Consider the following 23,420-nt stretch of genomic DNA (forward strand, 5'->3'; position numbering starts at 1 on the left):
TCTTCCCAGGGACCTGAATTCACACTGTGCCTCAGGGTCATGCCAGCTTCAGCCTGCTTCCGCGCTGGAGGGGGAGAGAGCTTCCTCGGCAGGAGCTTCAGGATGGGACAGAGCGAGCTTCGTGGGCCTGGAGGCGTCGCCCTAACTACGGACTGCCCGCAGAAGCCACAGCGTGAGCAGCAAACAGCAGGTCGGCAGCCGAGCCCAGGAGCCTCAGAGGGTCAGGCTGGTGGGCGCCTTAGATCAGCCTCTTCTGTGACCCCATTTTGCAGATGGGCGAGCTGAGGTCCAGAAGCCAGCAACATATTTTGGGCTGAGCTACTCAGCCACGGCATCCCTGACCACCAGCCAGTGTGGACTGCTGTCCCTTCCACTCTTGAATAAGCACGAGGACAGAGGGGGCATGCAGCTGGACAGGGCAGCCACCTCAGGGGGCAGGGGGTACGATGAAGGGGTGGCTGCTCTCAGGTTCTTCTCTTGCCCTAGTTCTCAGGTATTGTGGGGGCCACTAGGGCACAAGGTCCCAGGGGCAATCCCAAGAGAGACCACACCATTTCCCGACCCCTACCCAGCTGCCCACAGGGATCCTGACCCCTGAGACCTAGTTTCCCTTTGAATCTGGGAGGCCTTAGGGTGGAAAAGCACATTGGAGGCCCCAGTGCCAGGAGGAAAGATGCTGAGAAACCATCTGGTTTCCTGCAACCCCATGTTCTCTTTCAAGGGAAGTGGGGCCCAGAAAGGCCATGGAAATGGCCCAAGGTCACCCACTGGACAGCAGGACAGCCCTTGACCAGATGTCCCTTCTCTCCCCACACCAGGTGTCCACTGTCCAAATGTCAGATTCTGGCTGAGAGAGGCAGAGACTGGCTCACAGCAGTGGCAACATGGTGCCAGGCCCACCCAGGCATCTACCCCCCAGCCGAGCTCTAGGGCAGGGCAGTGATCAGGTGGACCCCGGACCAAGCAGAGAGTGGGTTCATGGTCTGGCCCCCTGACCCGGGTGGGACCCTGAGAGCAAGCCAGGATCCCCCTGAGTCTCAGGGGGCAGGGCAAGGACCACGTGGATCCAGTCACTGGGTGGGGAGGGGAGGTATATGTATGATTTTGCAGGTTCTCACCCTCACCCTACAGAATCAGGACCTCTGTGGTCGATGCCTCCCTAGCCCCAGTGCTCTCACCCTTGGCCTGTGGGCCAACAAGAGGAGAAGCCTGGTGTGTCCCTACGGCGGGTGCGTCCCCACCACCTCTCCCACCAGTGGAGGAACGCCTCGGGTGGAATTTTCCATGCCCCACAAACGCCCGCAGGGATTTGCTGTGGTTTGCGGTCCCTCTGGCTCACGAGCAGCTGCTAATTGGCACTGCCTGTTCTGTTTCTGCTCTGGGCTGAAACGAGGTCACCCACCCAGGGCTTCCTGCAGTGAGCCCAGCTCCATGCCTGGGAAGGCTGTGAAACGGGGATCAGGACAGCTCCGGGTGACCACCCGCCTGAGATGGACAGATCTGCCAGGACTTCACAGGCAGGCCAGGGGGAGGCAGTCGCTGAGGACAGAGTGGGCAGTCCTGGAGCGCCTGCTGCCCGGGCCGAGTTCCTGGCGGAGCTGCGCTGTGGCCACCCTGGCAGGAGAAAGGCGAGGGCCTCTGGGGCTCTCTCAGAGCCCACTCCTCTGAGCCCCCAAACATGCTGCCTGGGCCAGCAGCTCAGCTGCAGAGCCCGGCCTGGGTGCCCCGCTTGGGCTGCAGAGCCTGTTGGTCAGACTGGGACCTCGCGGGTGTCTGTGACTGCTGCCCAGGATGCAGGCCACTGCAGCAGAGTTCACCAGAGGTGGCGCTGAGACCACCTCCCAGAGCCGCCGCGGGCTCCTCATCACCTCGCACAAGGCCAGCCTCAGAAGAGCACGGCCCGAACCACCACACGCGCCTGCTGTTCCCCGGCCCTGGGCTGGCTCCACTGCACTCGCTCTAGTGAGAGCGGCTGGCACGCCACCTGCTTTGCCTTTAGGGTCCTCAAACATCCCAGAGGCGGGTTTCAGTACCTGCATTACAGAGGGTGACACTGAGGCACAGAGAAACGATGTGATTTGTCTGAGGTACAGGTTCCTGATGGGGTGGTTTAGCTCCCCGGGGACATTTGGCCAAGTGTGGAGACCTTTCTGAACATCATAGCATGGGACTTCTGCGGGACTCTGGTGGGTAGAAGCCAGAGACACTGCCGAACACCCTGCAGTGCACAGGACGGCCCCCCGCCCACAGAATGACCCCAAATGTCCCGAGTGCAGGCAGGACCTCCGTCACTGAGGCTCAGGCAGGCGAGGGTGAAGTCCCAGCAAGCACTGGGGGAGGCTGGGGGCCACGGGACCCTCCACCGGGCTCTCCCCTGCGCCTTCCTCCCACCTCTGGCGGGGCCAGCGGTTTCCTTCATAGGCTCCTTTTCCACCACTGGCCCTTAACCGTTGATGGGCCTGTATAACCAGTCACCCTGCAGGGAGTTGGCTGGGCGTGAAAGCAGGCCCCTGTGGTAAGGAGGCGGCCCGGCAGGGACCACATCCTGGGATGGCCCTGGTCCTAGGAGACGTGGGTCCCTTGCTCTGAGATGCCTCACTCCCATCTGTCCACCAGGGAGTCTGCACATGACCCCCAGCCCAGACCAACCCGCACCACTCTGTGGATGCCCCACGGGCCCCTGAAATTCAGGGAGTCCAGACTGCTCCCCATCCAAGTGACAGGCATCCATCCATCCAGACATGGGGTCAAGGGGTCCCCTAGACCCTTCCGTCTTCCTCTCCTAAACATCCTGTCAATCACTGCCCCGGTCAGTTCTGCCTTCTGACCACCTTGACCCAGATCCACCTGTCCCCATCTCTGCTGCCGCACAGCTCTGGGAGGCCCTCACCCTCTGCGTGGGCAGCCACAGTAGGAAGCAGTTTTTTAATTGTGGTCAGACACATATAACATAAAACTTACCATTTTAACTGTTTAGAAGTGCATGATGCAGTGACATTAGGACAGCCACAATGTTTGCAACCATCACCTCAATCTATCTCCAGAGCATGTTCATGCCCCGAAAGGGGAACCCTCTCCATCAGCAGCGAGTCTCCATTCCAGCCACCCACACTGGGCAACCACTGATGTACCTTCTGTTCTGATGGACTTGCCTGGTCTGGACATTTCATATAAATGGGATCCCTCAATAGGTGGTCTTTCATGTGTGGCTTCTTTTACAGAGTATATTTTCAAAGTTCATGCTGGAGTGTGTGTCAGTGGCCCACTCTTTTTCGTGGCTGAATACTATCCCACCGTAGGGATTTGCCACACTTCATATATTGATTCGTCTATTGATATACATATGGGTTGTTTCTGCCTTAGGCTATTAGTAAACACTGAGGTGATGAAAACATTGTGCAAGGTGGAAGGGGCCAGTCACAAAAACCCATATTTTATGATTCCATTCACATGAAATGTCCAGAATAGGCAAATCCATAAAGACGGAAAGTAGATCAGTGGTTGCCAGGGGCTGGGACGAGCAGTTGGGGGGAGAGTGACCGTTAGGGGTACGACATTTCTTTATGGGTGATGAAAATCTTCCCAAAGTGGTCACGGTGAATGTATTAATAGCCAATGAACTGGGGAGTGTAAATAGGGGAGTTGCATGGATTGCGCTTCAGTACAGCTGTCATTTAAAAGCAAAGCTAGTCATGAGCAACTTCTTCCTGAACCCATCTCCTCGAGAAAGGGAAACAAAAGCAAAAATGAACTCATGGGACGACATCAAACTAAAAAGTTTCTGTACGGCAAAGGACATCAACAACAGAACAAAAAGGCATCCTACAGTATGGGAGAATACATTTGTAAATGACATATCCGACAAGGGGTTAACATCCAAAATACATAAAGAACTTACACACCTCAACACCCAAAAAGCAAATAACCCGATTAACACATGGGCAGAGGATATGAAGGGGCAGTTCTCCAAAAAAGAAATTCAGATGGCCAACAGACACATGAAAAGATGCTCCACATCACTAATCATCAGGGAAATGCAAATTAAAACCACAATGACATATCACCTCACACCAGTTAGGATGGCCAGCATCGAAAAGACTAAGAACAACAAATGCTGGTGAGGATGCGGAGAAAGGGGAATCCTCCTACACTGCTGGTGGGAATGTAAGCTAGTTCAACCATTGTGGAAAGCAATGTGGAGGTTCCTCAAAAAACTAAAAACAGAAATACCATTTGACCCCAGAATCCCACTCCCTTGGAATATACCCAAAGAATACAACTTCTCAGATTCAAAAAGACATATGCACCCCTATGTTTATGCAGCACTTTTTACAATAGCCAAGAAATGGAAGCAACCTAAGTGTCCATCAGTAGATGAATGGATAAAGAAGATGTGGTACATATACATAATGGAATATTATTCAGCCATAAGAAAGAAACAAATCCTACCATTTGCAACAGCATGGATGGAGCTGGAGGACATTATGCTCAGTGAAACAAGCCAGGCAGAGAAAGACACGTGCCAAATGATTTCCCTCATTTGTGGAGTATAACAATGAGGCAAAACTGAAGGAACAAAATGGCAACAGACTCAGAGACTCCAAGAAGGAACTAGTGCTTACCAAAGGGGAGGGGTGTGGGAGGGAGAAGGGGACTGAGGGGTATTATGTTTAGTACACATGGTGTGGGGATCACGGGGAGAACAGTGTAGCACAGAGAAAGCACATAGTGGATCTGTGGCATCTTGCTGCACTGATGGACAGTGACTGCATTGGGGTGTGGGTGGGGACTTGATAATACAGGTAAATGTAGTAACCACATTGTTTTTTCATGTGAAACCTTCATAAGAGTGTATATCAATCATACCTTAATAAAAAATTTAAAAAAAAAGCAAGCTAGAGCAGGATGTGGCTTAGACGTGTGGCCTGGCCCAGCCACCACTGGCCAGCAACATTCTCTGGGCCCCATCACCCTGTTACCTGGCTTGACCCGGCTTTTCCGCACCCCACCTGGGGCAATAGCTCCCTTGTATGCCTGCTCCTGCTTCCCAAGTGAGCTCAGCACCATGGACTTTGAGCCTGAGCTCTGAGCTGTCTCCACACCAGCTGGCTGCGATCCTGCCCTGGCTGAACCCACCTGCAGGTGCACCATCAAGGGCATTATTTCCTCTTTGCACTACCATGAACTTTCCTTTCCAAATCTGCTTCTTTGTTAGGGGCAGCCGCACACCCGCTGCTGTTCTGTGCTTGTCAATCTCTATCATTGAATAATGACCTTTTCAGTCTAGCTTAACTCCTGTGGTTTGAACCAGACGTCACACAAATGGGCTGGTCTCTGAACACCTCTGCCTGCATCCGGGTTTTGTTGTCCTGCCAAGTGTTTTATATTTTAGATTGGAATTAGCTGCCTATATTTTAAAAGTCACTGAGTTTCACCAGAAGACGTGGTTTTCTGGCTTCTCTGGGAGACTCCAACAGCCCAATGACAGGGTCCACATTCCTACATGGCAACAAAGGAGGGCAGCCGAGGGGCTGTCGCCCTGGCAAGCGGCGTGGTCCGTCTGGGTCACCCTGCTCCACCCTTTGCACAGCTTCTGTTGTCAGAGCAGCATTTGTCAGCAAGACACCTTGGAGGTGTTAATCCATCCAAGACTCTGTGTCACAGTGCGGAGCCCACAGTTAGGCACTGGGGACCCCTGCCCCATTCGAGCGTGGATGACAGGCTGTGGCAAACATGCACAGAAACACTTGCAAGAGCATCAGGTGGTGCTAAACGCCATGTGATGACGGGGACCGGAGGGGCAAGTCGTCCTCACTTGACCTTTAAGCAGAGACTGGAGTGACCGGAGATCCAAAGCCACATGCAGCCGAGGGCCCAGGGTCAAGGGTCAGGAGGGCATTCAGAGGAAAGGAGCTGGCATGTTCAAAGTCCTGAGGCGGGAACAGGCTTGGCTGGGCAAAGTGAGCAGGAGCAGGGTGGGGAGGCCAACACGGAGAGCCCTGGGCAGAGGGCGGGGGTTCAGCTGTAATCTGGATTCCCATGTCGCAAGGATCCCTTTGGCTGCGAGAGCAAGCAGGAAGATCAGCCTGTCCCCGGAGCTCTGCTGGAACACCCCTTCCTTCCTGGGTGTGTTTCATGATCTTCCGAACAAGTATAGATATGATTTTTAATCTCAGATCCTAGGCCAGGGTAGCTTCCCGCAAGGAGTTCTGGAAACAAGATGCATGACTTGCATCTATGCCCGGGTTGCTTGCCCATGTCCAGTGTCGCCTTCACCCAGGGATGCCAAGCAAACGAGGACAGCTTCCTCCCGCCCCACGCTGTGAACACCTCCGGGGGCCCTGGGATGTCAGAGCATCGGGGAAGGCTTCAAGACGTCCTTGTTGGCCTTCCAGTGTGGTTGGGAGAGTTCTTGGATGTTTCCCTAACAAAAAAGGTTCTGATGGCACTCTCCAGTTGCTGATGTGGGAGCTGGTTTGTAGAAACAGAAAGTGGGGCTGTTTTAGCTCAGATGAAGCAGGGCTCCAGGCCCAGTCCTGGGAGCAGACTGCCCCTCTGAGCCTCAAGTCCCTCGTCTGTAAAATGGGGACAAGCAGCTTCTCCTCCAAAGAACGCTGTGAAGTGGGTCCCGACTGACGTAGTGCAGGGTGCCAGAGGGCATTGCCACTGAAAGGCTTGGGGTGGGAGCCCCTGTCAGCTCTGCTGGGGCTGGGGCCCTGCCCTCTCAGTTCCCAGCACACAGTAAGGCTCAGTGAGTGGGAGTCGCAGGAATGGCTGCATTCCTGTACTTCAGAGGCTGCTGCCCCGCCGGCCTCAGTTTTCCCATCTGTAAAGGGGGAGAGGCAAGTGGATCCAGATGCCCTGATTTGACGATGTCACACTGAACTCCAGTGCCAGGGCTTTTGCCTCCCCGGGCTTTCCCCGCCCTGCCACACAAGCTGTGTGCGGCTGTGGTTCTCCAGAGCACCTTCATGGCCCTTGTGGTCCCTGCAGCCCAACCTCCCACGGTGTCCTCTGGCACCCGTCACCGCCAGTCGGCTTCTCAGGTGGCCCCACGGCGGCTGATTTCAGTCACTCTCCAAGATCAGCTTGGGATTCACGTTGCCTCCACAGATTTTTCTCCTTTCTTGTTTGGGGTTTGATTTTTGTTTGTGGACTCAGTGCTAGACACTTTGTGCTGCAAAACTTCTAGGTTGAGCAGACTGTGTTAGTTCTTGCCCCTTAAGACCTACTTTCCCAGAACCTGTGATTTGCATTTGCATGGGTTTGTTTGAAACAGGTTTTCCCCTTTCATTTGGGTTACAGGGCTCCAAAGGCAGCCCAATCCCTGCCCTCCTGTCCCCAGACCCACCTGCCTCCCACCCCAGGTTAATGGAAGTTACCTGTGCCCACCTCCCCTCCCCCTGGTTGAATCAGATCGCTCGGCTCCTGGCCTTTGCTATTTCCTCTCGACGTTTTGTATAGACTTCAAACATAAAAAAGGCAAATAAACATGCCAGGTAAAGCAGTCCAGCCTCCCTTATCGGTCTGAATATCAGTTTACAGCTCCCCTGTGTAGTAGTCACCTCAGCTCTGTCCCCAGCAGCCTGGGCACGAGGTAGGGTATTTTCCAATCCCAGCCTCCCACTCCTCAGGACTATGGCGAGCAGAATCCTCTCAGCCGGGTTCGTGCTGGGCCGCAGATGCCACCAGTGGGGGCCTCCCCCAAGCCTGGGTACCACAGCAGCTCCCTGTCCCCTCTCCCCCTCCCAGAGGAGTCAAGGCCACCTCGCATCAGCCAGAAGTGGACATTCCACCAGAGACCTGGGGGAGGCAGGCTCACAGGACGAAGGCCTTTGGTAGGGCCCTTCCCACACCCCTACCCGCCAGCACCGTGGGCCGCCCACCCCTCCTCTACATCTGGACCCACCCAGCTGTCCAGCTATCCTCCAGTGGCAGGGATGGAGAGGGGGGTCTCCCTCCCACCCTGGACCGCCCCTGCGTCTGCCCAGCAGGGGCTGGCCTTTTCCCCAGAAGAGTCTGCTGCTGAGGCAACAACAGCCCCCAGGGACAGCTGGCTGTCCTGCTCGCAGGGCCGAGGAGCCCACTCCCAGTTGGGAGAGGAGGCCCGGAATGTGTGACAGGGTGGCCTGGTGGTGCATGGCTCGCTCAGAGACCCCCAGCCCTGCTGTCCTTTCCAGTTCCACCATGGCCCCTGGACAACCCTGACCTGGGTCCCTAACCTCACTGGGACTATTTCCTCACCTGCAGAGTAGTATCACCTTGAGGATGAAAATAAGGGGGTGCTAGCACAGTGAGAGGAGGCCTGTTGGGGCCCAACCGAGGCCATCACCCTGACAGGCCTGGGAAGCCCACAGGGTCCAGAACCAGCCTGGCCTCTGGGCCCTCCTGTCCCTGGTTGTGGCACTCTCCACTGCTCCCAGGTGTGTGAGCAGACTCCATCCTGGCCACCTTTGGTAGTATTTTCAGCTAGCCACAACTCACTGGCCCTTCCAGCTCAGATCCACCCTCTGGCCACCACTCCCCTTGGCCCGCCCTCCATTCCAGCCCAGGACTGGGCTTTCCCAGGTGGGCAGGTCTGGCCTCTGGAGCTGAGGCTGGGTGGGGGCAGCTCTACCTTCTTGCAAGAGCAGGTCAGGCAGGACGGTCCTGTGTTCCCTCCAGGGTAGAACAGATTGGCCCCACCTGAGTACCCAGGGCCGTGTCCTCTGTGGACATGGTTTGTGCTGGTGTGGACCTTCTGTTCCCACATTTCAGACCCCCACACCAGTGTGACACTGGGGCACCCACCCGTCTAATTACATTTCTGTGTAACTTCAGCAGGTCAGTTTTTTGAGTCTCAGTCTTTCCATCTGTAAAATGGGTAAATGACTCCATTTCCAGCAGTTATTATCTGGGTCATGTGTGCAATGTATGGATGAGCATTGCATAAATTATCTCTGTGGGCCCAAGACACTTCTTCTGGGCAGTCGGCCTTAACAGGTGAAGTGGCAGATGGAAAGCTCCTCCTCCTCCTGGGTGGAGGGCAAAGGGCGGAGGGCAGAGGGCAGCATTCCTGGCAGCCAGGCAGCAGCTGGAGCAGGTGTCCTCTGAGGTTGAGTCATGCGGCTGACTTCATAGGGAGGAAGCCTGGGGAGATAAGCAGGCAACAACAGGGTGAACAAGGCCAGGGGCTTCCAGGACACAGGGAAAGTAGGGCAGAGGCCATGAAGGGGATGGTGCTAGAAGGGTCCCTGTCCGTGGCCAGGGCTCTGTGGGTAAGAGGGGCCAGCAGGCCTCAGGCATGGATGACCCAGTGGGCTGGAGGCTCTTGGGTACTGGGTGGCCATGCTGTGGGCCTAGACAGATCCTCAGGGGCCAGGTAGCCTATGTGGAGGGAACCTGGGTAGGCACAGCACAGGGTAGTGGGTGTGGGCCACTCCTTGGCAGGATGTCCAGCCTAGACAAGCTGGCCAGAGCTGGGCTGCAGCCCAAGCCTGCAGACTGGGCACCGGACAGAGGGCAGGTGGCAGTGCTGGCCTGAGAGTGGGACTCCAGGCTGCTGGGCTGAGCCCATGCCCTCCAGCCTAGCTGGCAGCCAGGGTACATCCAGCCCCTGTGGAGGGTTGGGCCCAGAGGTGCACATACCAGGCGAGCAACAGGCTGGGACCCCATCGCTGTGTGGTGCTGAAGGGGGGCCAGGCACTGGGCAGCTGGATGGAAGCTTCAGGGAGTGAGCTGTCTGGGGCCTCAGGGAGGGAATGCAGGGGGCGGGGAGGAAGGGGCAGCCGACTTCCCAGGCAGACATGTGGGAGGGGAATTTGGCCAGGACCCAGTGTGGGAAAGATGTGCCCGCCAGGGCAGCGGTGAGTGAGGTCGCGGGAGCCCTCCTGGGGAGTCTGGGCGCTTCCTGAATGGAAAGGGGCAGGCTGCTTAGTCCTTCTGAAGTTTGTGTTGGCCGCTCTGCCCGTGGTCTTCACAGCCAGCTCTCGGGCGGCCTCGTGGGGACCCGGCACACAGCAGGGGCCTGGCAGCTGCCCCAGGAGTGAAGCTGCCTCTGTCCTTCCATGCCCCCAAGGGCTGTACTCAAGAGCCACGGGCTCACGGCCTCAGGTAGGGCCTGACCCCTTGTGCAACCCTCTTTCCATCCAGCTCAGCGGCAGGAAAAGCATCTTGTGACAACTTGACCTTCATGTCATTCCCTTCCCCCCAGGGTGTAAGCATGGGGTCCCACACACTCCAGGCCCCGCACCCCAGCCAAGCCCAGAACCTCAGGCTCCCCAGGCCGGAAGGCTATGGCAGGTAGTTTGCTAGAGCTGCCAAGTACCATGGGCGGCTTAAACAACAGAAGCGTATTTTCCTCACCCTTCCGGCTCACAGAGGCTCGAAGCCCGAGGTCCAGGTGTCGGCAGGCAGGTAGGTCTCCTCCGAGGTGGCCCTCTTGCTGAGTGCCCCTGCTCTCCTGTGTGTCCAAGTTTCTTAGAAGGACACCAGTCACACTGGGTTAGGGCCCATCCACATGACCTCATTTCATCTTAATCACCTTTTGGAAGGCCTGGGCTCCAAGTACAGTCACAGTCTGAGGTCCTGAGGCTTAGGGCTTCAACATGTGAATTTTTGAGGGACAAAATTAACCCATAATAGCCACTGAGAGCCCAAGGACCCGGCCTGGACTTGGAGTCTCCCAAGTGAAGAAGGTGGGGTTACCCCCCTAGCCCCCTCCCCCACCTCCAGGGCCTCACCAGCATTTTGCTGCTGCTCTGGAAGGGCCCCTTGAGGGCGGGGAGCGGTCTGAGCTACAGGCTTTTACAAGCTGAGGTGTGGGCATTAAAGGATCTTTAAATGAATAACACAGGAAGGGCAGAAGGAGCCCAGCCCAGGGAGGCCACGGGAAGAGACTGGTTCTGAGTGCCTGGTCCTGGTCCTCCAGCCCTGTGGGCACACAGGCCCCCCCCCCCCATCCCAGCCCTACTGCTGGCACAAGGTTCCCAGAGAAGTTTCATATCCATATTTCCCCAGCTGAGAGCAGCTGTGGGAGGCAGGCAGGCAGGCAGGCGGCGGTCCACCCACGTGAGGGCCTACCAGGTTTGACTTGCCTAAGGGAGGGGTTGAGGACACACACACCCCTTCTGCCTGGCACCCTCTCCCGACTCCGCGCACAAGGGCTGGGCTCCCAGTGAGGAGTGAATCACAGGCAGCTGGCAGGATAAGGCTTGTACATGTGGCTGCCCAGTGCCAGGCACAGGCAGCTAGGCTGTGGCACGCCCTCCACCCAAAGGGAAGGCGCCTGCGGAGGAGCCAAGGAGAAACAGGGCCGGGTGGGGAGAGCAGAGCAGCAGCAGGCTGCTCTCTCGGGCCCCTGGAGTCAGACCTCCGTCATTCCAGGGCCCTGTGCCTTCAGGCAAGTTACTCAATTTCTGTGAGCTACAGCTTCCTCAGAGATAAATCTAGGACAGGTGCGCTCATGTGACAAATACCTAGGGTGCTTACTACGTGCCAGGACGCTTTTCAGCACTGGGGCTACAAGGACAGACATGTCTGTGTCCTCACGGAGCTGAGGCGGGTGGGCATGCTCTGAGGGCAGGCTGCAGCCCTGTCGGGGTGGGTGCCCTGGTCCATTTAGCTGGGTGGTCAGGTTAGGACCCCTGTGGAGAAGGGAGGGCTGGACTGGGCCCACTGACAGAACAGAATCTGGGGACACTGGGGTGATGTCTCTCTGCAAAGTGCCCAGAACAGCAGCTCCCTCTCCTTCAGGCTGTGGAGAGGAGGGGTCAGCTGTCTGTTCCCCCAGCTTCCTGCCAGGCTCCTCCTCCAGCAAGCTGTCCCTGCCTACCAGCCTGCAGGTGGTTGGCAGCCTGGCCTGCCTGCCACCCTTCTCTCTGGTGGTTCCCAGGGCAGCTCATTTCCAGCATTCTCTCCTCCTAGGCCGGCTAGGAGCACCTGGTAGGGGCTGCAGGGGCTTCGAGTCCCCTGGCCGCTCTCTGCAGCCCCTGCCCCAGGCCAGAACACACACTCTAGTGGGCAGTAAAGGTGGCTGGACGCTGGCAGGCCTCTGAGCATGCCTCTCAGGGGCACCTCTCCTCAGCCTCGGTACTCAGGCACAGCAGAACCCTGAGACCCAGACGGCCCGGTTGGAATGCAGGCTCCATCCCTTACTGCTGAATCCCTGGTGCCTGAAACTGACCCGCTTGGGAAGGTGGGGAGGCGGAGCGCCTGCCGTCCCGGGTGTCCTGAGGATGGGTCCATAAGCAGAGGAGATGGTGCGGGGGCCCAACAGCGTGCACCCCTCCAGTGGGCGCCTGCCCAGGCCTTCAAGCTTATTTTGGACAGGAGGGCAGGGCCAGCCCATCTCTGCAGGGGACAGAGGGCCAAGAGGCGACCTGATTCCAAAACCTCGCCGCCCATGCTGCGTCCAGACCGGAACGGTCGCTCCCGCGCCCACCCCGTAAGCCAGGGCCTCCCGAGGCCCGCGGCGCCCGCCGCCCCCACACGCCCGCCCGGGTAGCATTTCGGCGCCGCTGGAGAATTCGGCCACCCGGTTCCAGCCTATCGCTACGACCCGTCCGGGAGGCGCTCCCGGGCTCCACGCGCGGCGGCGGCGCCCCGGAGCCGCAGACCGGCCGCACAGGGAAGCCGCCTCCTCCGGGGCCCGCGCTCCCCCACCCGGCCGCCGGGCCCCTCCCCGCCCCCTCCCCGACCCCGCGGCCGCTCTGCGTACGGGGTGACGCAGCGCCCCCGCCCCGCGCCGCCGCCGCCGCCGCCGCCGCCGCCGCCGCCCGGCCGGGCTCCAGGGGCCGCTAACGGTCCCGCGCCCCCCGGCGTCCGCGCGCCCCCGCCCGGCCGACCAGGCGGCGCCGGCGGGTGCCGGGCGCGATGGGGGCGGCGGAGCCGCTGCGCTCGGTGCTGTGGGTGAAGCGGCAGCGCTGCGCCGTGAGCCTGGACCCCGCGCGGGCGCTGCTGCGCTGGTGGCGGAGCCCGGGGCCTGGAGCCGACACCCCCGGCGCCGGTGAGTGTCGCCGGCCGCCCGCGGGCTCGACCGGGGTGACCAGCGCCCTGCTGCGCGCCGGGCAGGGCGAGGGGCGGGGCGGGGGTCCTGGCCCCTCCGAGGCGGAGGCCGGGCCGGGGTCTCGGCGCTGTCTGGGGGGACCTAGAGCGGGCCGGAGGGGAGGATGGGGGGCCGGGCCGCGCAGGGCCGGTCTGCGGGCGGGGAGGCGCCCCCGGGACCCCGCTGCAGCGGCGGACGCGCCCGCGTGCGTCTGAAGGGCACCATCTGGACGAGACCGGTTAGGATGGATCCCCAAGCGTGCCGACGCCCCGCGCACCGTTTCAGCTTAACCCAGGGACAGATGCTTTTCTTTACCGGGGTTAAAACCGAGGCACCCTTGCAGGGCGAGGAATTTCTGGTGTAAGGTGGAAAAGAGGGCTCCGATCTTCTGTTCGGATGTGTTCCCTGGGGGCGAGGGTGGGGGGTGATTTTGGTGCAACAGGCTGGACACATGACCTCCAGAGGCTCTCTCGGTTAGGAGAAGTGTAATTTAGATAAAAATGGAAAGGACACACCCAGCCCTGGTGGAAGGGGCCGGGGCTCTGTGGCAGAGCTGTCTGGTGGCAGAGGGATGGGCAGCAGCTTATCGAGGGGAAGCCATTTGACCCTGGGAAGAGGAGGATTACCCTGTTTGCACCGTGAGACTCGGTGTGTGTGTGGGGGGGGTCGCCGAGGCAGAGGAGGTGGCTGGGGAGTGCTGGTGCATCCGTTTCATTAATTTGTCTCACCAAGTGGTTTTTGAGGGCCTGTTGGGTAGGGTACCTTGGCATCCCAGCCTTGGCTCGGTACCTATGGCAAAATCCTTGCCGAATGGAGCATTTTCCATAGAGGAGTCGGAGGAGGCACACGGGGGTCGTGTATGTCTGCAGAGAGGAGCCCAGAGGTGTGGGTCTGGGGGAGGTGGTCCCAGCAGCCCGCACTTACTTGGCAGCATTTGACCAGAGCCCTGGGCACATGGGGGAGAGATGGTCCAGGCAGCAAGAATAGCAAGTACAAAGGCCCTGAGACCTGCCAGGAGGCTGGCATGGGTGTGGCAGGACTGAGGGAGGTGGGGGAGGGGAAACCGGTGCCTCCAAAGGCTGCGATAGGACTCGGCCTTTTCATGAGTGTCAGGGGGGCCCCTGGAGGCCTTAACCTGGCTTCACATTCTCAAAGGACCCCTGGGTGTGGCTGCTGCCAGAGAGTGGACAGAGGAGGGACAAGGCAGTATGGTCCAGGTGGGAGCAAGGGCGAGCAGAGCTGGTCTGCATGGATGGAATTAAGTGGGCAAGGGGCACGGACCAAGTTGGTGGTCCACTGAGTCACCATGGGAGTAGGGGTAGGGGTGGCACAGGTTAGGATTCTCTGGTGGGTAGAGTTTGGGATGCCATTTAGATGCCTTGGAGTGTCTAGGGGTGCTGCAGGGGCTTCTGATGCTAAGGTTGTGAGGCTCTGCAGGTGAGAGGTGGGGTTGGGCAGCACTGGACCATTAGGTGGGCCAAGGTCAAGAGTGGCCTTGACCTATGGCCAGCACTTGGTTTCCAGTCTTGTCACCAGAGGCGCTGTCTGCAGAGAGCTTATCTGTGGCTGGGTGTCTGAGAGTTTACTCTGATGTCCCTTTGGGGAGCAGTGCCCTGCCACAGATAAACCTGAGGGCTCCTGGCACGCCTGACCCAGCCCCGAGGGCTTCGAGCTGTGCCATCAATCTCTTGGCTAAAGGCTGCAGCACCGCCGTTTGATGGGTTTTGTGCAGGTCCCCAGGCTTCTGCTCTGTGCTGTATCAAGCTTGATGGATTCCGCAGGACAGGGATGCCTGTATTTTGCAAATGAAGAGACTGAGCTATAGAGTTTAATTAACTGGTCCAGCTGGAGGTTGGGTCAGGAGGTTGGTGCGTCCAACGCCAGCTGCTGTGCTCATAAGCACCAGGCAGCGTGGCTTCCCTCAGGCCTGAGGCTGCTGGACTCCGGACAGACCCCACCCATTTGGGATGTCACTCACTGCCTGCTTTCAGCGTCAGCGTCCTCCTACGGCTGCTGTTATGGTTTGCAGTCACCGGATTCTGGATTTGTGTGGGGACAATGTCCACTTCGGTCTCCTTGCTTTTGCTGGCTGCCCACTTCCACAGCTGCCCGCCTCCTCACTGGAATGAGCCTCCTGAAGGCTTGCTGTGAGATTGGCTGCCTCCCTGGAGAGGCCGGGGCTGCGGCACCCTGGCCGGGGTGTCCAAGGCCTGCTCTTGGCCCTGTACTCCCCCACACAGTGCGGAAACACAGTGGCACCAGCTCTGTGCATTTTCTTCATAACTGCATATCCCCAAAAGGAATTAGGCCTGTGGTAAAGGATTTCAGGCTCAAGGTCAGAGGGTCAGTAGGCAGATGTGAACCAGTCCAGGGACATTTACTTCAAGTAGCAGAGTGGCAGTGCCCAGGTGTGTCCAGACATACCTGGATGAACTGTGGAGAGTTCACCCAGGGAAGAGACAGGGGTGGGGGACGGTGCAAACCTGGAGGACTGCCCCCTGGCTCGGGGCTTGGGGGCAGACAGGGGAAGGAGTGAATTGAGCACCCCTTAGAAGAACGGAGAAGAGGGCCAAGTGGGGGCCACTGTGTGCCCTGGCCAGGTGTGCCCACTGAGGTTATTTCAGCCAACCCTCTCAGCTTCTCAACATCACTCCTATTCTCAGACATGAAAACGGGAAGCCGTGAATTGATTGCTTATAGGCACATGATGTACAAAAGGCTTTTAAAGCAGACACACGCTCTTTTCCCTGTGGGTCACATGCTGGGAACATGGCTCAGTGTTTGAGAGCCTAGACAGGGTTAGAAACTCAGAGGGGCTGCAGCTAAGGAAGCAGTGAAGGCCAGCTCCCAGCTGCCAGTCTGGTCGGAAGTGGGGCCGGCTGAAAACAGGAAACCAGACAGGCTTCCTCAATTGGGTCACCCTAGCTGAACTTGAAACAGACTGAAACTGTTATCTGGGTTATACCCAACTGCCCGGGCTTCAGTAAAACACACTTAGATAGACTCTGAATGTGCCCTTTCAGGATTGGGGCTGGTGTGTGTGTGTGTGTGTGTGTGTGTGTGTGAAAACACACTTAGATAGACTCTGAATGTGCTCTTTCAGGATTGGGGCTGAGAGGGGTGTGTGTATGTGTGTGTGTGTGTGTGTGTGTGTGTTGGGGCTGAGAGGGGTGTGTGTGTGTGTGTGTTGGGGCTGAGAGGGGTGTGTGTGTGTGTGTGTGGCCCAGGCACTGGGGTGGGCTGCTCTGCCCAGGCCCCGCCCTTGAAGAACTCTCCCCTTCTGCCCACCACCCCATTCGGGGTGCCCAGGCCGCTGGTGAGCTCCTCGGCCAGGTCACTGCTGCATTCATAAAGAGTGTCTCCGACACTCCCTCAACAGTGCCCACCAAGGCATAGGCAAGCCACAGAGACTTAAAACAACTTGTTTTGTGCTTCCAAAAGCAATTCATATTGATTAATATAATATAGAAAAGCACAAGGAAGAAAATCACCCTTATGTTTACCCTTAAGCAGCGAATATTTGGTGTTTGCATCTATGTAAACATGCATGAAAGAAGAGCTGGGAGATACACCGCAGGACGTCTCCCGTATGACTGTCTACTCTCCTAAGACAAGATTTTTAAAACTCAGCTTTATTGAGGTACAATTTGCAGACAGAGTTCTCACAGCTTGGTGAATTCTGATACATGTGTGAGCTTGCCAGAGCATCACTCCCGTCACAGTCGCCCCAGAACCTTCCGAGCGCCCCACCACACGACCTCTGCCCTGCTCTGTCACCAGGGATTGATTTGACCTATAACAGGATTTCCTATAAATGGAATCATGCAGTTCATTCTCCTTTGTCTCTCTGGCTTCTTGATCTCACTTAATCTTGTTGTGATTCATCATGTATCACTGATTGCTTCTTTCTTGTTACTAAGTAATATGCACCGCGGGGGGGGGGGGGGGTACCAGCTTGTTTGACCATTGGCTTGCCGGTGGACTCACAGAGCATTCCCAGCTTCGGTTGTCCGCGTAAGGATTCTGCGATCGTTTGTGTACGAGTCTTTTGGGGGACATATGCTTTAATTTCTCTTGGATACACGTTTAGGAGTAGAAAGCTGGGTCAGAAAAAATGCGAACATCTTAAGCCAGGATTTTTATGGTTTGTGTAATGACACGGACATTACAAATGTCTTTTTTTATTGCTTGACGATGGTAAAAGTTTCTCAGAATCAGAATCAGACGTATTAAAGATTTTCATATAAAAACAAATTATCACAGGAAAATAGAGGACCGTTTGCAATCTTTGAATGGGAGAAGACCTTCCTCACAAAGATGGAATCCAGAAAGATAAAGAAAAAGGTAGATTATTTGACAAAATAAAAATCTTACAATTTATTTTGTAAAATTCCATAAGTAAAAGAATGATGGGGGTGATAATTGCAACAACATGATGTCACGGGTTAAAATGAAAAGAAATTTTGAACACATAAAATTGATTTGAAGAATCCATTAGAGAAATGGCAGGGAGTATGTATAGGCCATTCACAGAAAAAAATTTAAAAATGGGTGATGAGCATCTGAATAGAGACTGAAAGTGAAGCAGTTCACTGTTTTACACCCTGGAGCTTGGGGAGCAGAGCAGCGAGCGGACAGGAGTGTGAATCGTTATCCTGGTTTTGGAAACTGACCCGTCTAAATTCAAAAAATTTCCTTTGACCCATCAATTCCATGCTTGATCATCCATCCTAAGGAAAAACCCTGGTATTTAAGGAACTTTGATACCACAGAAGATGTATTTTCTGTGTGTTTGCTAAAATACTGCTGCAATGTGTTACTTTCTGCCCCTGCCTGGCCCCATTTGTTTTTCTTTTCTCACAGTCTGGACTTCTGTGTAGCAGAATTTTCTAGAGAACACAGTCGGCTCCCGCCCTCCGTGTACTGTCTGTGACCCAGGAGCCTGGTCCCGGGTGGCAGGCCCACCCTGACTTTCCTGCCCTCGGGGACCATCACCACGTGGGCTCCTCGTGCTTCCTCCTCATTGTGAGCTCCCGTGGGCTTTGGTTCCAAGTTTCTGACAATGTCTGGTTTCCCACTGGGGACGCCAGCATCTCAGGCTCCGCCCGGCCCGCTGCAGCCTGTCACTCGGCTCCCAGGGCCCAGGTGCACAGGCTGGCCGGCTGCTGGGCCATACGCCATGCCGCTCCTCTCCTTGTCCACCCAGCCTGGTTCTCTTTCTGCCGCACACTGGTTCAGACGCCATCTTGCTCCACCTCCTGACCCTGGACTTCCCTTCTGTCCTCCTTGTCCAGTGTCACCTCCTTAGCACACGACTCCGATGGCTGAACCCGAGGCTGTCGGGATGGGAGTTTGCGAAGCACCTCGAAGCTCTTCCACTGTGGCACCAGTGCCTTGGCCTGGCCCTGCCTGCTCTGCTCCCATGGCCGCTGGCCACCCCCCTGATGCTTGCCTTGCTAGAAAGTTCTCCTGTATGCACGGCGCGCTGGCCCCACAGGCTTGCCGTCACCTGTGCCTGCGTGCATTTCAGGCCTCCCTCTCTCTGACCCCAAGATGCCCCCGCCGCTGCCCTGGAGCCATCCCTGATGCTGCACTGATCCTCCGCTCAGCCTGGAATGTCTTCCCTCCTGGTTGCCCAGGTTCAAACGCAGCCCAGCGTCCCCTCACTTGCTCCTCAGTACTCTGTTCATCGTTTCCATAGCTCTGCCTGTGCCGCTGTGCTGGTTAGCTATTTTTACTCTGTATTTCTCTCTCCCCCACATTCCCTGGGGGCAGGATTCCCTTCCTCCTCCAGCCTTGCAGTGACTGACTGAGGGGTTGCACAGCCGCCTGCATGAGAAAGGTGTGGGGAGGGCCCCCCCAGGGAGGGCCCCCCCGTGACGGTTTCCTCCGTTGTCCTTAAGCACCTACTTTTCCCTAATCCCATTAGAAACCAGTGGGAGGGACTCGTAAGCCAAATAGTTTGTGTGAAGGTCACGAATTCTACACAGTCCTCAAGTGTGACACTACAAATCTGAAAGTACTGTGTCAAATACCTACCTAATGTGTGCCGTGAATGTCTTACTTCTGTCCATTCTGAAGCGAAAAATAATGTAGATGGTCAAATCATGCAGAGCTAATGACCTGCACGTATTGATAGGGAAGAATCTCAGTATATCTGAGTAGGAAACAAATGGCAATACCATCTGCCTATTTCAGAAAAAAAACAACCTCTTTTCAGATGTGAGTAGTCACTCCAGGAAGACATGTACGGGCACTTGTGGTCTCAAAAGCGAATGTCAGAAAAACGGCAGCCCCTCCCACAGTATCCCTTAGGCACTTGCCTCAGTAACCATCAGATTCCATGATTTGATAGTAGCCCATCACGGTCATAAAAATGGTAATTATTCTGAGATTATTCCAAGGTTAACTTTATATGTTACTGTAAAACAGATCAGCAAACATTATCTTAAGGGGCAGAGAGCATGTTTCAGGCTTTGTGGTTCACAATTCTTCAATTCTGCTGTTTTAGCACAAAAGCAGCTACAGACAGTATGTAAACAAACGTATATGTCTCTGTGCCAATAAAACTTCATTTATAAAAGCAGGCAGCTGGCTGCATGTGGCCTGTGCTTTGCAGACCCTGCTGCAGGCCCAGCTGGTCAGGGTACAAGTAAGCTCCCTCCAAGGAGCAGCGCAAGCCCTTGCACACAGGCCCCGGGCACTGGGGTCGGTCCAGTTCATTTCTCCCTAACCCGTTTCCTACCAGGCTGCCCTGAGACCCCCAAGTTTGGAGCAGCTCAAGAACAGCAGGAGCCTACGGGAGTGTGCCACCTTGGTACCTGCTCCGTGGGCACCCAAGAATGCTTTCTGCTGCTGTGGTGCTGGAGGTGTTGAGCTGCGTCCTTGCTGATCTTCCGACCGGCTGTCCTGTTGGGCGTCAGGGCGGGGGCCGGGGGCTCCCACTGTCCTTGTGGACTCCTCCGTTTCACCTTGTGGTTGTCCTGGCATTTCCTTTACATACTTCTCACTCTGTGCTTCGATGCACACGCAGTCAGGGTCGCTCCGTCTTCACTTTGGACCAACTCTTTTTTTCCTTGTGTCAGGTGCCCCCCTAGGCCTCTGGGGATTTTCTGTCTTGAAGTCCACTTTGTCCATTAACATAGCCACTCCTGCCCTCACTGGTTAAGGTCTGCATGCTGGGTCTTCTCCATCTTCTCCCTGTCCACCTGTCCACCTGTTTACCTTATCAGATTTGAAGTGAGTTTCTTCAGAGTGCCTAGACGTGAGTCGTGCTTTCCCGACCTCTGCTTGGCCGACCTCTGTCTTCCAATGTAACAATGGATGTGTTAGGGCTTACGTCTGCCAGTTCACTTTTTGTTTCCTGTTTTTCATTGTTTCCTTTTTCCTGCTTTCCTGCGGATTACATAACACTTCTTTAGAATTCCATTTTGATTTATACATAAGTCTTTATTATTACTATTATTTTTTCTGGTAAAATATCTGTTGTTTTTGAGCACATCTCAGTGTATAGCCTCTGAATGGTTGCCCTGGGTGTTGGTTCGTGTAGATGGAGCTCATGATCTAGAAAAGCCAAGGAGAGAAGGAACTTCTGTGGTGTTTGCCCTTATCTTTGCTCCCCGTGTGTTCCTTCTGCCTCTTTCTGGTTGGGTGGGGCCGGGGGTGTCATCTTTTATCATTTCCGTTCTACTTCTGTTTGCTATTCTTTCTGGGTAGGTCTGGTCACAAGTTCTCTTAGTCTTGCTTCAGCCAAGAGTGTCTTGATTTCCCCTTTTTCCTTGAAGGATAATTTTGCTGGGTTTAGGATTCTGGGCTGGCAGTTCTTTCAGCACTGGAAAAATACTGCACCACTGCCCTCCTTGCCTCCGCAACACCCACGCACATGGCTCCCCTCTGCAGGTCAGGTGTTTCTCTCTCACCAACCTTTTTTGCTTTGTATTTCATTTTCAGAATTTGACTACATTGTGCCTTGGTTTGGATGTCTTTGGATTTATCATATTTGAGATTATGTCTTTTGCCAAATGTGGGAAGTTTTCCGCCATTACTTCTTTGAGCACCTTTCAGCCCGTCTCCTCTGGCTCTGCGACTCCAGTGATGTGGGTGTTGGATCTCGTCACAGTCCCCTGGGTCCCTCAGGCTTTGTTCATTTTTTAAGCTCTATTTTTTTTCTGTTCAGATTTTGTATTGTTCTCAATACGCTTTGTTTTGCTTTATTCTCTTTCTATTGTTCTCTCTTCCAGTTCACCGATTCTTGTCTCCATTCTGCTGTTGGCTCCAACCATCTGTTTCCTGTTTTGGTGGCTGTTCCAGAATTTCCACTCGGCTCTCCTTCCTGCCTTCTCTCTGTTTGCTGAGCCTATGTCTTCATGTGTTCCAAGTGTGTCATTGCTCGGGAAGCATTTCCCCTATGGCTGCCCCAAAACCCTTCTCGGGTCAGACCAGCATCTCTGTCATCTTGAGTGTTGATATCTCATGATTGTCTTTTTCATTCACTTTGAGGTCTTTCCTGGTTCTTGGCATGGTTATTGATTTTCAGTTGCAATGTGGATGTTTTGTGCTATGTTATGAAATTTTGCATCTTATTTAAAGCTCATTTAGCTGGCTCTTCTGACATTGCTCCATCAGGGAAGAGGGGGGCTAGTTACTTCCAGGTATGGGCCTTGTTGACAGCCAAGGAGGATCTCCTTGTTGATGCTGGTGGGGTGGGCGTTCTGGGCCCCCACTCGAAGCCTCCACTGATGCCTCCTTGGCTGGGAGGGGTAGTGACTGCTCCCTACAGGGGCTCTGACACCCAGGTGGGGATCGGTGGCTGGGGGTGAGAACCCTGGCCCACCGCTAGGTCTCCCTTGACACCACCCCACCAAGGAGGCAAGGGGCGCCTCGCTGCTGCTGGGTGGAGGCGGCGGTCCAGCTCCCTCTTGCCCCACCGGCCCCTGCGGGGAGTGAGACCTGTTCCCAGCTGGCTGGGGTCAAAGTCCCGCTCCCCACTCGGTCTTTGTCACACACCCTGGCTGGGAGCATCCGGCTGTCTTGGGAGCCCCGGTCGGCCTTTGCCGTTGGGTAGTGCCGTTTCCTCTCCTGCTGGGCTGTCCTTGCCCTTGTCCTTAGAGGGGCTTTCACTGGCCTTACTTTGCCCATTGGCATTTCCAAGTTGCTGGGTTCTTCAGCCCCAAATACGAGATACGAGAGGCAAAGAGAAAACAAGGAACCCACCCCCATTTCCTCCCTGGGGCTCCCGGTCTGTCAGCCGCCCTCTCGCCACTGCCCTGCGTCTGCGCTGTAAGCCTCGGCGGGGGGATCAGGGGAGGTGCCCGGCCCGTCCTCATGGAGGCGGAAGGCCCCTGTGCATTTTCTAAGCGTGTGTTTCCTGTCTGACCTGGAGGAGGGATTATTCCCGCGGGCCGATTTCAGCCTCACTCCCTCTGTCACACCTGTGCTGCTGGTGAGCCCATCTGGTGGATTTTCCATTTCAGGTTCCATACTTTCGATCCTAAATTTTCCATTTGGTTCCTCCTAATGGTGTCTTTTTCTCCTGAGAACTTGTCTTCCCATTCATTTTAAGAGTGTTCACGCAGGCCCCGCTGAGCGTGGCTCTCACAACAGCTTTAGTTTGTGTCTGATGCCTCGGCTCCGGGCATCTCAGTGTCTTCCCTCCGTTCATTGTCATTTCCCTCGAGTGTCAGCGGATCCTGGTTCTCGGTGTGCTGATTACTTCTGTATCCTGGACATTTTGGGCATCACCTTGTAAGAATCTGGGTCCTATTAAAGTCCTTCGGAGAATTTTCTTTAGCAGATGCCCGGCCTGGCTGTGGGAGGGAGTTCCCGGGTCAGTCCAGCCCCCACGGCCTTTGCCACACTGCCGGGGGCTGCCCGGCCTCTGTCCCTGTGGTGGGGCTGGGAGCTGGCTGCTGGCCCGTATAGCAGTCAGGCTCCCAAGGCCCCTCTGCGCTTCCTGGCATGTCTGCATGTGGGTGGCCAGGGGTGAGTACACGCTCAAGTCGGTTCACACACACAGCCAGGACACCCTTCTCCAGCCCCTCCCGCCACCCTCGGGCCCCTCCGGCCTGAGGGATGGGCTTCCTCTTGGTGGCGATTGTGCCGTCCACATCCAGCTGTGCCAGATCTCAGGCTGGCCTCAGGTCGGAGCTGGAGGTAGGGGACAGGAAACCTGGCCGGCCTTGCCCCACCCTGCCTGTGCCCCCCAGGTGGCCTCTCTGGCCCAGGCTTGCTCTCAGAGTCCTTAGGTAACTGTCTTTCTCCAGACCCCTCCAGAGTTCCCAGTCGCGGTCAGTGGGAGGGGTGGGCTTATCGTGCCAGCACGGAAGTCTGTGCTGTGTCTGTTTGAGCTGATGTCACTGTGCCCGCTGCTTAACCGCCCCATGGGTCCTTGCCACGG

The 23,420-nt window shown here is 56.2% G+C and overlaps 1 protein-coding gene and 1 long non-coding RNA gene across 3 annotated transcripts in view; one reads left to right on the plus strand and one right to left on the minus strand.

Annotated features, from left to right (window-relative positions):
- Nucleotides 1–4,397: 4,397 nt before the first annotated feature.
- LOC118923160 (uncharacterized) lies at nt 4,398–11,029 on the minus strand. Its single transcript, XR_005029086.2, has 2 exons — nt 10,345–11,029; nt 4,398–9,129 (listed from the first exon to the last, which is right to left on the minus strand). It is a non-coding gene; the product is annotated as an uncharacterized LOC118923160 (long non-coding RNA).
- A 1,699-nt stretch (nt 11,030–12,728) lies between these two features.
- The window catches only part of CERK (ceramide kinase), a 37,576-nt gene continuing 26,884 nt past the window's right edge, over nt 12,729–23,420 (plus strand). Inside the window, exon 1 of one of the 2 annotated variants that reach the window (XM_057508431.1) lies at nt 12,729–12,985. In XM_057508431.1, the coding sequence (XP_057364414.1) occupies nt 12,853–12,985 (133 nt within the window). In that variant the 5' untranslated portion in view covers nt 12,729–12,852. The remainder of the gene's footprint in view (nt 12,986–23,420) is intronic. The other variant, XM_057508430.1, reaches the window with a different exon arrangement.

Source organism: Manis pentadactyla, chromosome 10 (assembly GCF_030020395.1).
Source record: "Manis pentadactyla isolate mManPen7 chromosome 10, mManPen7.hap1, whole genome shotgun sequence".
Lineage (NCBI taxonomy): Eukaryota > Metazoa > Chordata > Mammalia > Pholidota > Manidae > Manis > Manis pentadactyla.